The sequence below is a fragment of the Geotrypetes seraphini genome, chromosome 12 (assembly GCF_902459505.1).
Source record: "Geotrypetes seraphini chromosome 12, aGeoSer1.1, whole genome shotgun sequence".
NCBI classification, from domain to species: Eukaryota; Metazoa; Chordata; class Amphibia; order Gymnophiona; family Dermophiidae; genus Geotrypetes; species Geotrypetes seraphini.
Window position 1 is genome coordinate 49,648,193 of NC_047095.1, and position 14,703 is coordinate 49,662,895.

Here is a 14,703-nt window from a genome sequence, read left to right on the forward strand (position 1 = left end):
TGGATCTATACAATGGCATAATAACTTCCGCCTTACGACTGACGAAACCCCTTCGTATGCAGCCCATGATTTGTCTTGCCTTGGACGAAGCCTGCTCCACTTGATTGGCAGACTTCATGTCCTCACTGACGATTACCCCCAAGTCTCGTTCTGCTACCGTTTTTGCTAGGATCTCGCCATTAAGGGTATAAGACTTGCATGGATTCTGGCTGCCCAGGTGCATAACTTTGCATTTTTTGGCATTGAAGTTGAGTTGCCATGTCCTAGACCATCGCTCCAGTAGGAGTAGGTCGTGCATCATGTTGTTGGGCACTGAATCTTCGTCTGTTGTGCATTTGCCCACTACATTACTAAGTTTGGCGTCATCGGCGAATAATGTTATTTTACCTCGAAGCCCTTCTGCCAAGTCTCTTATAAAGATGTTGAATAGGATTGGGCCCAAGACTGAGCCCTGTGGTACTCCACTAATCACCTCCGTCATTTCGGAGGGGGTGCCGTTCACTACCACCCTTTGGAGCCTACCTCCAAGCCAGCTCCCAACCCATTTCGTCAATGTGTTACCTAATCCTATAGAACTCATCTTGCTCAGTAACCTGCGGTGTGGTACGCTATCGAATGCTTTGCTAAAGTCCAGGTACACGATGTCCAGGGACTCCCCAATATCCAGCTTCCCCGTTACCCAGTCAAAGAAGCTGATCAGGTTGGATTGGCAGGATCTCCCCTTAGTAAATCCATGTTGTCGGGGATCCCGTAGATTCTCCTCATCCAGGATCTTATCTAATTGGTGTTTGATTAGAGTTTCCATTAGTTTGCTCACTATCGATGTTAGACTCACTGGTCTGTAGTTTGCTGTCTCCATCTTTGAGCCTTTCTTGTGGAGTGGAATGACGTTAGCCGTCCTCCAGTCCAACGGGACGCTGCCTGTACTAAGGGAGAGGTTGAAGAGCGCGGACAGTGGCTCCGCCAAGACATCACTCAGCTCCCTAAGCACCCTGGGGTGCAGGTTGTCCGGCCCCATTGCTTTGTTAACCTTGAGCTTTGACAGCTCACCGTAGACACTGCTGGGCGTAAACTCAAAGTTACTGAACGGGTCAACTGAGCCAACCCTTGTCTGTAGCTGAGGGCCGAGCCCTGGCGCTTCTCGGGTGAAGACTGAGCATAAGTATTCATTTAATAGTTGGGCTTTTTCCGAATCCTTTTCCACATAGTCTCCGTCTGGTTTCCTAAGACGTACAATCCCGCCTGAGTTTTTTCTTCTATCACTGATATACCTGAAGAAGGATTTATCTCCCTTCTGGATGTTCTTTGCTAGAGACTCCTCCATGAGGAATTTAGCCTCCCTGACTGCTGTTTTGACGGCTTTTGATTTGGCCAGGTAGTCTGCTCTAGAGTCCTGCTTCCCTGATTGTTTGTAAGAGATGAATGCTTTTTTCTTCTCCTTGATCAGGTCTGAGATCTCCACAGTAAACCACTGTGGCTTATTGTTCCTTCGCCGTTTACTTACTGATTTTACATAGCGGTTTGTTGCTTCTTGTATGGTTGCTTTCAAAGTCGACCACATGTCTTCCACGTTATCGGTTTCTTCTTGGCTTTGTAGCGCCTGGTGAACGAAGTCTCCCATTTCTTTGAAATTTGTGTCCTTGAATTTGAGGACTTTGGTTAGTGTAGTAGATTTAGTGAAACCTTTCCTGATATTGAACCATACCATGTTGTGGTCACTGGAGGCCAATGTGTCGCCCACCGAGACCTCTGTGACCTCTGTGACACTTTCTCCATTCCTAGACATGGGACCATGATGTGACATCAGAGAGTAGTTGAGGCTAGCGCGAGCAGGAGGTGGAAGATGCTGCTTGCGCTGGTGAATTTTTGCAAGAGGTATGTAGGGTGTGGAGGGGGCTCCTACCTTGGGGGTGTGGAGGGGGCTTATTGTGGCCATTTCAGCAATGAAACTGCTGTGCTGAATCAGCTGTGATGAATCATCCTAGACCCGTTGACTCCTAAAGCGGAACGCTGTATTGTGCAGCTAGTTCAGGTTCCTTCTAAATCTATAAACAGCTGGCAGTATACAGCCACTATCCATATATATATATATATATATGCAAATAAACATAGGCCATCAAAAAGGCAGTCCTAAATTTAGCCATATAGAGTGGTGGTGGTCAGCACACTTTAGGTATATTCAGTGCTGCTAACTCTGTGAACATGGGTAAAATATTTAGATGCTGCGGGCAGCATTTGATTACGTCCAAAACATTTGTGAAATACTAATTCTAATGTAGTGCGGCTTTCTATGCTTGGACTTGGCGGTTCAGCCACGCCAGTGCTTAAAGAGCTGGAAATACTTGCTATGCATTAAGCTGTTCTATTTGTGAACTGAGGTATAACCTTTAATGTACAAAAGGAAAAATAAATAGAAAGTTACCAGTGCAAGAAGCTATTTTCAATTACACTGCAACTTGTGGTGCAAAATAAATGAGTAATTCTGCTTCATATATATACAGTGGTACCTTGGAATCCGAACGCCCCAGAATTCGAACATTTTGGAATCCAAACTTTTTTTTGTAGTAAATTTTGCCCCAGAATCTGAACTCCGCTTTGGAATCTGAACACCCTGCCCATTGTATGTGTGTTTTTCTGCCCCTAAAATCCAGTGTATTTCCTGTTAAAATTTGAGTTTGTGGAATCCAGGAACGGATTAATACAGTTTCTATTATTTTCAATGGGAAAAATTGTCTTGGAACTCGAACGGGGTTCTGGAACGGATTAAGTTCGGATTCCAAGGTATCACAATATATATAAAAGCAAAATCTATGGCTTTTGAACACTTACAATTACTATGGATTCATCAGCAGCAAGGTCCTCTACTATTGCATCTTCATTAGCAGACAGTGCAAACGCATCCTGATCCTGTGAATAAGAATTTATTTGAATAAGAATTTTTTTTCAACAATCAAGGATACAAAAACAAATATATACTCTATAAGTAGCACTGCATATTTTTTTACTCATCTGGTGAGCTCTTTCAAGCTCACTAGAAGCATGATATTATGAAAAAACTGTTAATGTACCTTGTTTCCCCGAAAATAAGCCCTAGCAGGATTTTCGGGGTACATCTTAATATAAGTCCTACCCTCAAAATAAGCCCTAGTCCTGGGATTCACCAGCAGTTTCCCTTCCCTCCCTCCCATCCCTTGTGCAGCAGAACCCTTGAGCGAGCACCGTACCCCCCCCCCCAAGCACCCGCAGCCAAATCCCCATCCTTCCCTCCCTCCCATCGGAACCCCACCGTGAGCTCTACTTACCTCCCTAAGGAGCGTCGGGCCAGCAGCACTCTAAACAGGCTGCTTCGGCAGAGTGAATTCATGGGCGGACAAGGCCCAAGCAGTCTGTTTAGAGTGCTGCTGGCCTGACATTGTAAGTAAGGCTCACGGCGGGGTTCCGACAGGAGGGATGGAAGGATGGGAATTTGGCTGCGCGGCAGGTGCCGGTACTCGAGGGAGGGGGGTGCTTGCTCAAGGGTCCTGCTGCACGAAGGATGGGAGGGAGGGAAGAATAGAAGCTGGGTAAGGATCCTGCTGCACGAGGGATGGGAGGGAGTGGAGGAAAGATGCTGCATATGTGGGGGAGAGTAAGGAAAGAGAAGAATTGGGGTGAAGGAGAGGAAGAGAAAGATGATCATGTACATGCCCCGAAAATAAGACCTAGTGCGTTTTTTGGGCCTAAAATAAATATAAGACACTGTCTTATTTTGGGGGAAACATGGTAGCATAGTACCAGAGTCAACCTATGAAGGGCTTGTTTGTTTTATTTGTGAAAAAGCAAGTTAAATAACAGCTTAATTAATTAAAACTGATGTATAATTGTTTTGTAAAAGTGACATTTTCAGTTCCATCTTGATATCATTATCAATAAAACTAGAAGCACAAATGTTTTGTTTTAAATAAAATGAGAAAGGACTGGGGTAAAGGAATCCCTACTACATGTACGGAGTAAAAAGTAAGGTGAAGCACATAGCTAGTAATAGATGAGTTATCATTGCACCATGAATATTTCATCAAATTAGGATCTCTTGAAAGCAGGGAAAGACAAGATAAACCATGATTTCAATTTAATGGGATGAATTTAAGAACACTTTTTCATCACTCTGTCCAGTTTCTACATATGTGTTCCTTCTTGTTCATCATGAATACCTCTCCAATTTTTATGGCTGCAGGACTGGTTTTATGGAATGCTTTGCTCCAATACTGTATTTACATCTGATACCATCTTTAATACTCTTTAGAAATCAATTAAAGAGCTATCTTTTTTAAGCAGACCTTTCCTAACGCTTTACACAGCGGCTACTCAGATGAAAATGCTTACTGGCCAAGCAGAGATTATTAAATGGCCTTTTTTCATTTAACCATCATAGTTTTTCCTTGGGCAGGGTGAGCCTGTGAGCACTGAGGACCTTTGAACTATTGTTTCTTTTTGGGTTTTAATATTTTTGCTTTACCTCATAGGCCTATTGGCCCAGATCCAGGCGCCAATATTTATATGGCAGTTTTTATCATGGGAGCTCAGTCTGATTTTAAGCCTTAACAATTTGTATTTGATTCTTCTATTTGCATTTTTAGAAGTGTGTAGTTTACCAATCATTTAGCCCCCTCTTTTACAAAGGCACGCTAGCCATTTTAGCGTGCACTAAATATTTGTTAACGCGTCCATAGACTTATAATGGGCAAGTTAGCGTTTAGCGCACGCTAAAACGCTTAGTGCACCTTAGTTGGGTATGCCCCTTTTCTATACCTTTTAAACAATAGAATGGAATTCACTACATGGCTGAATGTTAGTTAAGTGTATGTACAACACTCAGATTGCCATACAATTTGTATATTTTGGCACAACATTCACTTTTATTACCGTGTTTCCCCGAAAATAAGCCCTAGCATGATTTTTGGGATAGGTCTTAATATAAGCCCTACCCCCCGAAAATAAGCCCTAGCAGCGCTTCTCTGCGCTGCCCCCCCCATCGACCTTTCCATCTCTCCTGCTGACCGCAAGACCAAAATACTGTACCTTGTAACAAACAGCAGCGTCACAGCAATGCAGACAGGCTGCTTCGCGGCCTTTTCCTGCCTGGACGTTCCTTTGCCGCATCACTGATGATGTCATCAGCAACACGGTACAAGCACCTGGGCAGGAGAAGGCTGCAAAGCAGCCTGTCTACATTACTGCGACGCTGCTGTTTGTTACAAGGTACAGTATTTCGGTCTTGCGGTCGGCAGGAGAGATGGAAGGGTCAGTGGGTAGGTGCGTGGCGGCGGGCAGGGGAGGGAGGGATACAAGCTGCAAGGGTTCTGCTGCACAAGAGATGGGAGGGAGGGAGGGATACAAGCTGCAAAGGTTCTGTTGCACAGGGGGATGGGAGGGAGGGATAGAAAGACACTGCACAAGGGGATGGGTGAGAGGGGAGGAAAGATGCTGCACATGTGGAGGAGAGAAAGGAAATAGGAAGAATTGGGATGGAGGAGAGGAAAAGAGATGATCATTGTACAGTACATGAAAAAAAGAAGACCTAACCTGAAAATAAGACCTAGTGGCTTTTTTGGGCCCAAAATTAATATATGCTACATTTTAAGCTGTTCATAAATTATTTGAATATATATACAGTATATGGCACATTTACAGATTATGGTCTTTTTTATGTATACATGCAAAAATATCTTGATCTCATATAGATGTGAGGTTTGCATTGTATTTCTAATTTTTGTAGATTTTTAAATATTGGTTTTGTGGCAGAGCCCAATCTGGGTTTTCCTGGAACCCTGTGCACATTCACACAAACACTCACAGCATAACCACTTAAAAAGTGCAACAAGAAGTTTTTTTTTTGTACAGCTCTGAGTCTTGTTCCTTCATAGGCTCTTAGTTCAACACAAAGACATCAATATTTCCACAGGAAATACTTCTTCACGGAGAGGGTAGTGGATGCCTCAAAAGCCCTTCCTTTGGAGGTGAGGAGGCAAAAATAGTGGCGGAATTAAAAAATGCATGGGATAAATGCAAAGGATCCCTAAACAGAAAGAGGATAGTTTTGACACAAAACTCGACAGATCAAAAAATATATCTGCATTTATGATGTACAGGAGTGATGCTTAACTAGAAGCCCAGCAGCAGGGAAGGAAGCTGATGCCAGACAGACTTCTATGGTTTGTGTCCCATATATGGCAAGATGGATGGGGTGGGGCGGGGGCTGGAGTTAGCTATTACAGCAACTCCAGCCACAGGGCAATGTGCGGCGCTGTAGCCAATGCTGGACAGATTTCTATGGTCTCTGACCCATATGCGGCAAAAAGGATCAAGAGCCATTTTATACGATGTTCAAATCATCTTAGTACAGGTCTTACCCATCTTTTTTTTTTTTTTTGGAGGGGGGGTTATATCATATACTGAAACTTAGCAAGTAAAATGAGCAATTACTGGTTTGTTGCCTTGAGAATGAATGTGACTGTGGGGCAGACTGGATGGACTACACAGATCTTTATCCACCATCATTTACAATGTTACAATAATAATAATAATAATAACTTTATTTTTCTATACCGCCATAATCTTGCGACTTCTAGGTGGTTCACAAAGAAGAAGAGCTGTACAATCAGCGAATTACAGTAGATGAATGCAAGGTGGTTGAAAGGAAAATTTTACATAGGTTGAATTATAAGAAATTAACTATTTTACATTTTACATTGAAAATAGTCGGACACCAGCTAATATCAGGATACAATTATGAAGAGGGAATTTTAGCAGACAGGGAATGTGGATACCTAGTGTGAGGAAGAAATTCAGGGTAAGGCATGGAAGTTATATTCGCGGGAGAGTGTCTGGCTAGGACAAGAATTTCTTAAACAAAGTGGTCTTTAATTCTTTCCGGAAGATGCTGTAGGTCAACCTAGCGGTATCGATGAAATAGCCTAGCCATGATTGCTGTCTACCAGCTTGAAACTTGAAAGTTCTGTCCAGGAAGGTTCGATATCTGCAGCCAGCGATTTTCGGATATGCAAACAGGTTGTGGTTTCTGGTAGATCTAATGGGGGAGTAGAATTCGAAGTGAGGTAGAAGGTAGTTGACTTAAGGTTACCAGGTATCCAGGAAAACGCGGACATGTCCTCTTTTTAGAGGACTGTCTGGGTGCCCAGACTGTTGTATTAGATCATTTATTTTTTTGTAAACTGCTGTGAACTTCCATGAGGTATTGGCAGTATATAAACAAAGATTGCATTGTATTGTGTATCACATGCATGCATGGATGTGTGTGATATCATCATTTTGCATCCATGCATGTTCGTAGGCCCTCTAGACAAGGCTCGGATTTGGGGAAGGTTTGTGTGGGGGTGGGCTTGGGGTAGAACAGTTATGTTTGTGGGAGAGTGTCTGGCTAGGACAAGAATTTCTTAAACAAAGTGGTCTTTAATTCTTTCCGGAAGATGCTGTAGGTCAGCCTAGTGATATCGATGAAATAGCCTCTTTTTTCATAAACAAATCTGGTAACTCTACACAGACTGAGCCCCTTATAATCAACTATTATAGTATTCAGGTTTTATTCATGCTCCAAAATACTATGCCATACAGTGGTTTATATTAGCTACTCACTCATCAAGCCAATCAGCAATTGTCTCACCTTGACCGTCTCTCTCTTTCTTCCCAGGGTTTTGAGCCCACTGCTAATGAAGTCTTCTTTCTCTGAGACTTCTCTGCTCAGAGAATCTCTTCCTTGGGATCTCTCTCTCTCTCTGGAATCACTCCAGGCTAGGGCATATATCCTCCTACCTGTCTGAGTCCCACCACTCTGACTCAGCAGGATTGCATTACTTTACTTCTTGTGGCTCATTTTTGAGCTGCAGAGCTCAATGCATTCCTTAACACAAAGTTCACCCCCTTTTGGGCTAGCGCCCTCTGCTGCCCAGTGGTATAATAGTTCTGAAACCTCTGACACATCCTGTGTGCAAGCAAAATGTAATCCATGTCGGGTATTAGAAACATCTGCCCATCCTCAGCATCCACTATCTCCTCCTAAGAGATCCCGCATGCCTGGCCCACATTTTCTTGAATTCAGACACAGTCTTTTGTCTCCACTACCTCTACCTGGAGACTATTCCATGCATCTACCACCCTTTCTGTAAAAAAGTACTTCCTTAAGTACTTCTTGGGCCTATCACCTCAACTTCATCCTATGCCCTCTCACTCATGAGTTTCCTTTCAATTGAAGAGACTTGCCGCGTGTGTATTTATGCCACATAGGTATTTAAACATCTCTATCATTATCTTCAGCCTTTCCTCCAAAATATACATATTGAGATAAGAACATAAGAGTTGTCATACCGGCACAGACCGAAGGTCCATTAAGCCTAGTATCCTGTTTCCAATAGTGGCCAACCGAGGTTATGCTGCTTATCTATCTGTTCTCATATGCATATTGATTTAGATCACCAACTATTTTAGTAGCTTTCCTCTGGATTGACTTCATCCTGTTTTCTGTATATCTTTTTGAAGATGTCTCCAGAATTGTATACAATATTCTAAACGAGGTCTAAAAGTGGCCTTATCATATACTTACATGGGTTTTTCCCATGCAATAAGGCTATTTTTCCTACAACCATAAAATGGCTGATTTTCTACTTTTTGTATTAAAGGCCATTAGTGCTCATTTATCGCAAACATTTTGTAGGCAGTAAGAGCTCACACAGTATTCCTATGTTAATCAGTTAGTGTATGCTAAAGTAGATGTCCTAATTAGTGTATAATCATCCACTCTGCCCCCCTGATAAACCCCTTCAAAAAATGTATTTTTTAGCATTTGATTAGCACATGCACATTTGGGAGTTACCACAGGATGCCTGTGTGCATCTTGCAATATGCCATTTTAAACTGCATTAGGAACATGTTAGTACTTAATCAGCTTAGAAAAAGGGCCCTTGCAAACATAACTCTTAATTTTATTCATGCACAAACCCATAAGATTTTCTGTGGGTTAGCAGTCTCCTTCAGGCACAAGTTTGCTATTTATTCAAATGAGCAAGACTCGTAGAAACCTTGAGCTCTATAAATGGTTGAAAAAAAAAGAACTACAAACTCTAAAAGGCCCTTTAACTAAAGATTGGCACATGCTAACAGAATTAGCATGCACTAAATATTAAGCAGATGGCTGGACATGTTAAATACAACCATCGGGATGACGCTGGAGGACCTTACCGGACTAGCACAAAACCAATTTCTCAAACACAACTGATAGCACTTAACATAAAGGTTACGAAGCCCATTTTATACTTATGGACTTCTTAGCATTACAGCAGTTCACTGAACATAAGAACATAAGAACATACGCAATGCCTCCACTGGGTCAGACCCGAGGTCCATCGTGCCCAGTAGTCCGCTCACGCAGCGGCCCAACAGGTCCAGGACCTGTGCAGTAGCCCTCTATCTATACCCCTCTATCCCTTTATTTAAAATTGATACATAGCTGACAACATGCAAATCTTTTTCACAAATGGGCTATAAGTATATTAAAATGCACAAAAGCTTTGACACTGGCAATTTTCATGTTTCAGATTATTTAACATATTTTAACATATGTAGGCCTCCATCTGCAAAACAATTTGCAGTTTAATACGAGTCAGCATTCAAGTTAGAAGCTTTTTTAATTGAAAAAGTCCAGTGTTCAAAATCCCTAATCATCCAGATCTGTCCATTGTCCATTTGGTCATTCAGAAGCTTGAGAAACATATGGTTTCTTTTCACATTTGAGATTTTATTCTCTTCTTCAAAGAACATTATCTGAGATAACTGTATGAATGCACTTGGATATATTGCCATGCTCATAATTACAAAATAATATTTGCTAACTACTGCTGTTTTAGATGATTTTAGCTCTCAGTTTAGTTAATTTAATTATAAACTTGGGATCATTAGAATCCCAAGTTACTCGATTTTTGCTTGCTTAATGAAATTTATTCCAGAGAATAGATTTTTTTCATAAGTAGCAAGGGGCATATTTAACTAGCGATTGTAAGCTGCAGTGCACTTTAGAACAGCTCCTTGCAAATTGCAATGAAGGATAAATAGGGATTATGTAAGAAAGGTTTCTTAAAATCCCAAGCAACAAACATAATTCTCTCTCCCTTCATAAAGCTTGCCCCATTTTAATCTCTAATCAGAAATGCCAACTTTACTCCCAAGAAACAAAATAATCGTAAATAAAGAAATGCCATAAAAAACCTTAGGCTCACGTAAGTAGAGCTTCAGGCAAGGTTTTTCAACTGGAGCTTTGTGGTTATCCCTCCAGGGTTCTGAACAACATTACATATATATTATTGAGGTACTGAAGAACCTATGAATATAAGAGGGTTCCTTAACAACAATAACAAAAAGGCTGAAACCCCACTGAGCTGCATGTAATGTCCACATTTCATTTAAGCACTGTCCCTTTGGGCTGCCTGGGTCAGGCAATGGTGAAACAGATATGCAAAGAAGACCAAGTCACTACTTTACTTTGAACAGTGAAAGATGAATTGAAATGGGTCACAAGCCATCATGGCTCTAATCTGATTTGCCTTTACTTTATGATTAAAAGGCCTGCTTAATCACAGCAAAACAATGCACTCTTTTAATTAGGTGTGGTGTTTTTGGTTGGTTTGTTTTTTTTTTGCAAAATAAAAAAAGGTACCATGATACAACTTTGGAATGAATTACAATGATTCTTTATTCTTTTTAGACAGAAAACAAGAGTTCATTTACATTCTAAGGGACCAATGCACAAAATTCCAGCACTGTTCCTCTGCTGTGCCGGAGAAATACCAGTCTGTTTCTAGTGATTAATGCTCAACACTGACAACATGCAAATTATATGCATGCTGTTACTGCTGAACATTGATTGTTAGAGCTGTGCGGCAGGCAAAGGGAACACTGATCCTAACCCAAAAATAATCCCTGGTGATCTAGTGGACCCAATGGCCTCCTGAGCCCCTCAAAAGTGCCCTTGGTGGTCCAGTGGCCAACCTGATTCCCTTGCCACTCCCACCCCATAAAATCTCTGGTGGTCTAGTGGTTGCGCCAGGCAACCCATCTCAACAACCCTCTCTCCCCACTTGGCTGTATGGGATGGGCTGGGCTGGGCTGGGATACCCCCCCCCCCCCCCGGGAGAAACCTTCTATACCTTTTTCTGATGACCGGCAGGAGGGATGCCTACTCCCTCATTTCTCAGGGTCCAACTCTTTAAAATGGCATTGCTCTGCCCCCTGCCTGGTGCATTCTGGGATAAACTAAGAGCGGCCTAAATACCATATAAGAATGCGCTAGGCAGGGGCAAGGCATTAGCATTTTGAAGAGGTGGGCCCTGAGACAGGAGGGAGTAGGCATCCCTTCTGCTGTTCTTCAGAAAAAGGCAAGGGGGCCCCAGTCCACAGGGTCAAGTAGAGGGGGAGGGTTGCTGAGATGGGGGGTCCAGCTCAACCCCTAAACCCCTAAACCACCAGGGTTTTTGGATGGGGGCTCAGAAGGTGGGGGAAATCAAGTTGGCTACTTGATTTCCCCCACCATTTTGGGGGTCTTGGGGGTGGCCAGGTTAGCCACCAGACCCCCAGAGCCATTTCTGGGGGGACAAAAGGGGGGATCAAGTTGTCCATTGGACCACCAGAGCCATTCAGGGTGGTTGAAGGGGGGAGGATCAGCCTGACCATGCCACTGGACCACCAGAAATAGCCTGATGGGCTGCCACGGGAGCGGACTGCTGGGCATGATGGACCCCTGGTTTGACCCAGCAGAGGCAACTTCTTATGTTCTTATGGCACTCCCGACAGTTCAGAGCTCAGAGATGTCGGTAGTTTGATAAGGGTTTTGGGAAGCCTGTTATTCTGGGCATTGCACAGAATCTACAAATGAGGCTTTTGGTCACTGCTTCCATGCACAGTAAAGCAGTAGCCAAAAGCCTCTGTGCACTGGTCACATAATAAGTTTCATTTAGTCTGGATGAAATGTTGCATTTTTTTTTTTGGGGGGGAGAGCTTTGTACATCTACCCCTAAGTCAAAAAGAGCTTTTCTCCTGGTCTGCATGCAGTTTAGTGCATAACTAATAACTGATTTATGTGGAAATCTGATACCAGTTTTTGTATAAACTTTGGATGGGTTCTCAGGTCTCCTCTATTTGGAAGTGTGTGTCACACCACGACTTGCAGTTCACTGGGGTCTTTTATTTGATGATGAAACTATTAAAACCAATACTGTTATTGGAAACTGAATTAAAAATCTCCGCTAAGTACTGTTAAGTTAAAAAAAGGTGTTTTAATGATCAAGCTTCCTTGGGCTCAAACAGCGGCTTTCATAAATCGTGATAGGGCTACATTCAGATCCTATTCAGATTCTGAATAAGCACTTTTGTATAAAAAAAAGTCCTTTCATAGACTTTGATAATTCTCCAATCTTAAATTTTGTTGTCTCAATCATATCATGGTAGGCTGATATGGCATGGAGGTGTCCCTTGATTTAAAAATGTTTCAAGTTCTTTTTAGAACAGCTGGAAAGATCTTTCAAGAGAAAAATCTGAGAAAATCTGAAAGGGTTCTGCTTCTTTTATGCACACGGCTTTCTAACTCAGAATAATATTTGTTGCATTTGTATTGGAAAAGTGAGTGCTCAGCATCCATGCTGTCAAGGCTAAAGACTACAGAATGAGATGCGACAGGTTTCTGTGATTCTGAATAATCAGATGCAGGAACATCTTTAATCTAACTGGCTCTTTTTCCAATAGTTTTAAGAGACGAAAGAACCGGATCTGTCTGACACAAATAGGATCACGTAGAATCTTTTTCCTCTGAACAAGGTTCTGGAGGCCATACTGTACATAGTTTCCTTTCATTTTTTTCACAAAGAAGCACATACCTATAAAAGCTCTTGGCGACATTACAGAGGAAGGGGTTAGAAGAGGGTAGGGAGGACAATGGAGGGCAGGAAGATACAGGAGGAGAAGAGGATACAAGTGATTAGGTGTCAAATAGATGAGTTTTCAGTTTCTTCCGGAATTTGATGCAGTTAGGTTCCGTCCTGGTCATTTCAGTAAGGTAATTCCAAGTTTTTACACCTAGAAAGGTGAGCTTGGAGGGGAAAACACGCTTGTATTGCAGATTTTTTGTGGAAGGGAGATTTAGAAGTATTCTGTTGAGGGTTCTGCAGGAAGTAGACCATGCCTTGGAGAAGAGCTGGATGAGAGGGCAACATATATGAAGCAACAGCTAGCTTTTGGTGCACATCCTCAATTAGGTTTGAGAACCTTAGCCAGGCCAACTTATGAGCTCCTACCGGAGAAACTGATGTCTTTGAAGTTTCAAAAGTAGGCAAAGGGAAAGAGGAAGGGATTTGATATGCTATTTTTCTGTGGTTACAATCAAAGCGGTTTACATATTTATATGAGGAGAAAATGAGAGATTTTCTATGCTCATCCAAGCACTGGTCGCCGTACATGAAGAAGGACACGGTACTACTCGAAAGGGTCCAGAGAAGAGCGATTAAGATGGTTAACCCTTTCAGGACCATAAGGATCGTAGGCCAATTTTTGTGGTTTTGACGACATTTTTATGGTAAAAAGGGCTTGCAGATGCCAAAAAATTGATTTTTTTTGTGAAATATCATTATTTTTATTTAAAAAATCACACTTCTGGCTTATGGACAGTGTGGCAAGTGAATCTTCTCGTCAATCTGGCAACGACGCTAATGAATGAATGTCGGAACCAGTTTGTTTACATAAAGGCAGTATCATATGGAATCCGTACATATCAAATTTAGAACTGTAGACTATCCCAATCAAAATTTATAGGATTTTAAAGTTATGGGACAAATATGTCCCTTGGTCCTGAAAGGGCTACGGGGCTGTAGGAGCTGTCGTACAGTGAAAGACTAGAGAAACTGGGCCTCTTCTCCCTCGAACAGAGGAGATTGAGAGGGGACATGATCGAAACATTCAAGGTACTGAAGGGGATAGACTTAGTAGATAAGGATAGGTTGTTCACCCTCTCCAAGGTAGGGAGAACAAGAGGGCACTCTCTAAAGTTGAAAGGGGATAGATTCCGTACAAACGTAAGGAAGTTCTTCTTCACCCAGAGAGTGGTAGAAAGCTGTAATGCTCTTCCAGAGGCTATTGTAGGGGAAAACACCCTCCAGGGATTCAAGACAAAGTTAGACAAGTTTCTGCTGAATAAGAACGTGTGCTGGTAGGGCTAATCTCAGTTAGGGCAATGGTCTTTGACCAGAGGGCCGCCGCGTGAGCAGATTGCTGGGCATGATGGACCACTGGTCTGACTCAGCAGTAGCAATTCTTATGTTCTTATGTTCAAATCCATCAGGTGAGTTTGGAGCTTTTCTTTGAAATAGGTGTTTTTCATAGACAGGATTAATCAGGGTCACAAGTGGGTAATGTTATTACATGTTACCATAACAGTTCTCCCAGTCTGATATGAACAAACAAGTGCTCCTGTAAGTATTTTATATTTTGTTCAGTTTGCTCCTATCAAATGTTATGTCTGTAAGTTGTAGTACACTTAGAATATTTAAGATAATAGAAGCCTTTTTCAATAAAGTAAAATATTAGATGATCAGAGCCACCGCATCTCTGTGACTCTCTTGAACCCTACCTGCTGTAAAGTATCCCTTGTACTAAGTATCGTAGACTACTGCA

The 14,703-nt window shown here is 42.2% G+C and overlaps 1 protein-coding gene across 9 annotated transcripts in view; it reads right to left on the reverse strand.

Moving 5' to 3' along the window:
• PATJ (PATJ crumbs cell polarity complex component) overlaps positions 1 to 14,703 on the reverse strand; it is a 392,685-nt gene that overhangs the window by 94,553 nt on the left and 283,429 nt on the right. For all 9 annotated transcript variants that reach the window (XM_033916053.1, XM_033916047.1, XM_033916046.1 and 6 more), the window contains one exon: positions 2,830 to 2,907. In XM_033916053.1, the coding sequence (XP_033771944.1) occupies positions 2,830 to 2,907 (78 nt within the window). The remainder of the gene's footprint in view (positions 1 to 2,829; positions 2,908 to 14,703) is intronic.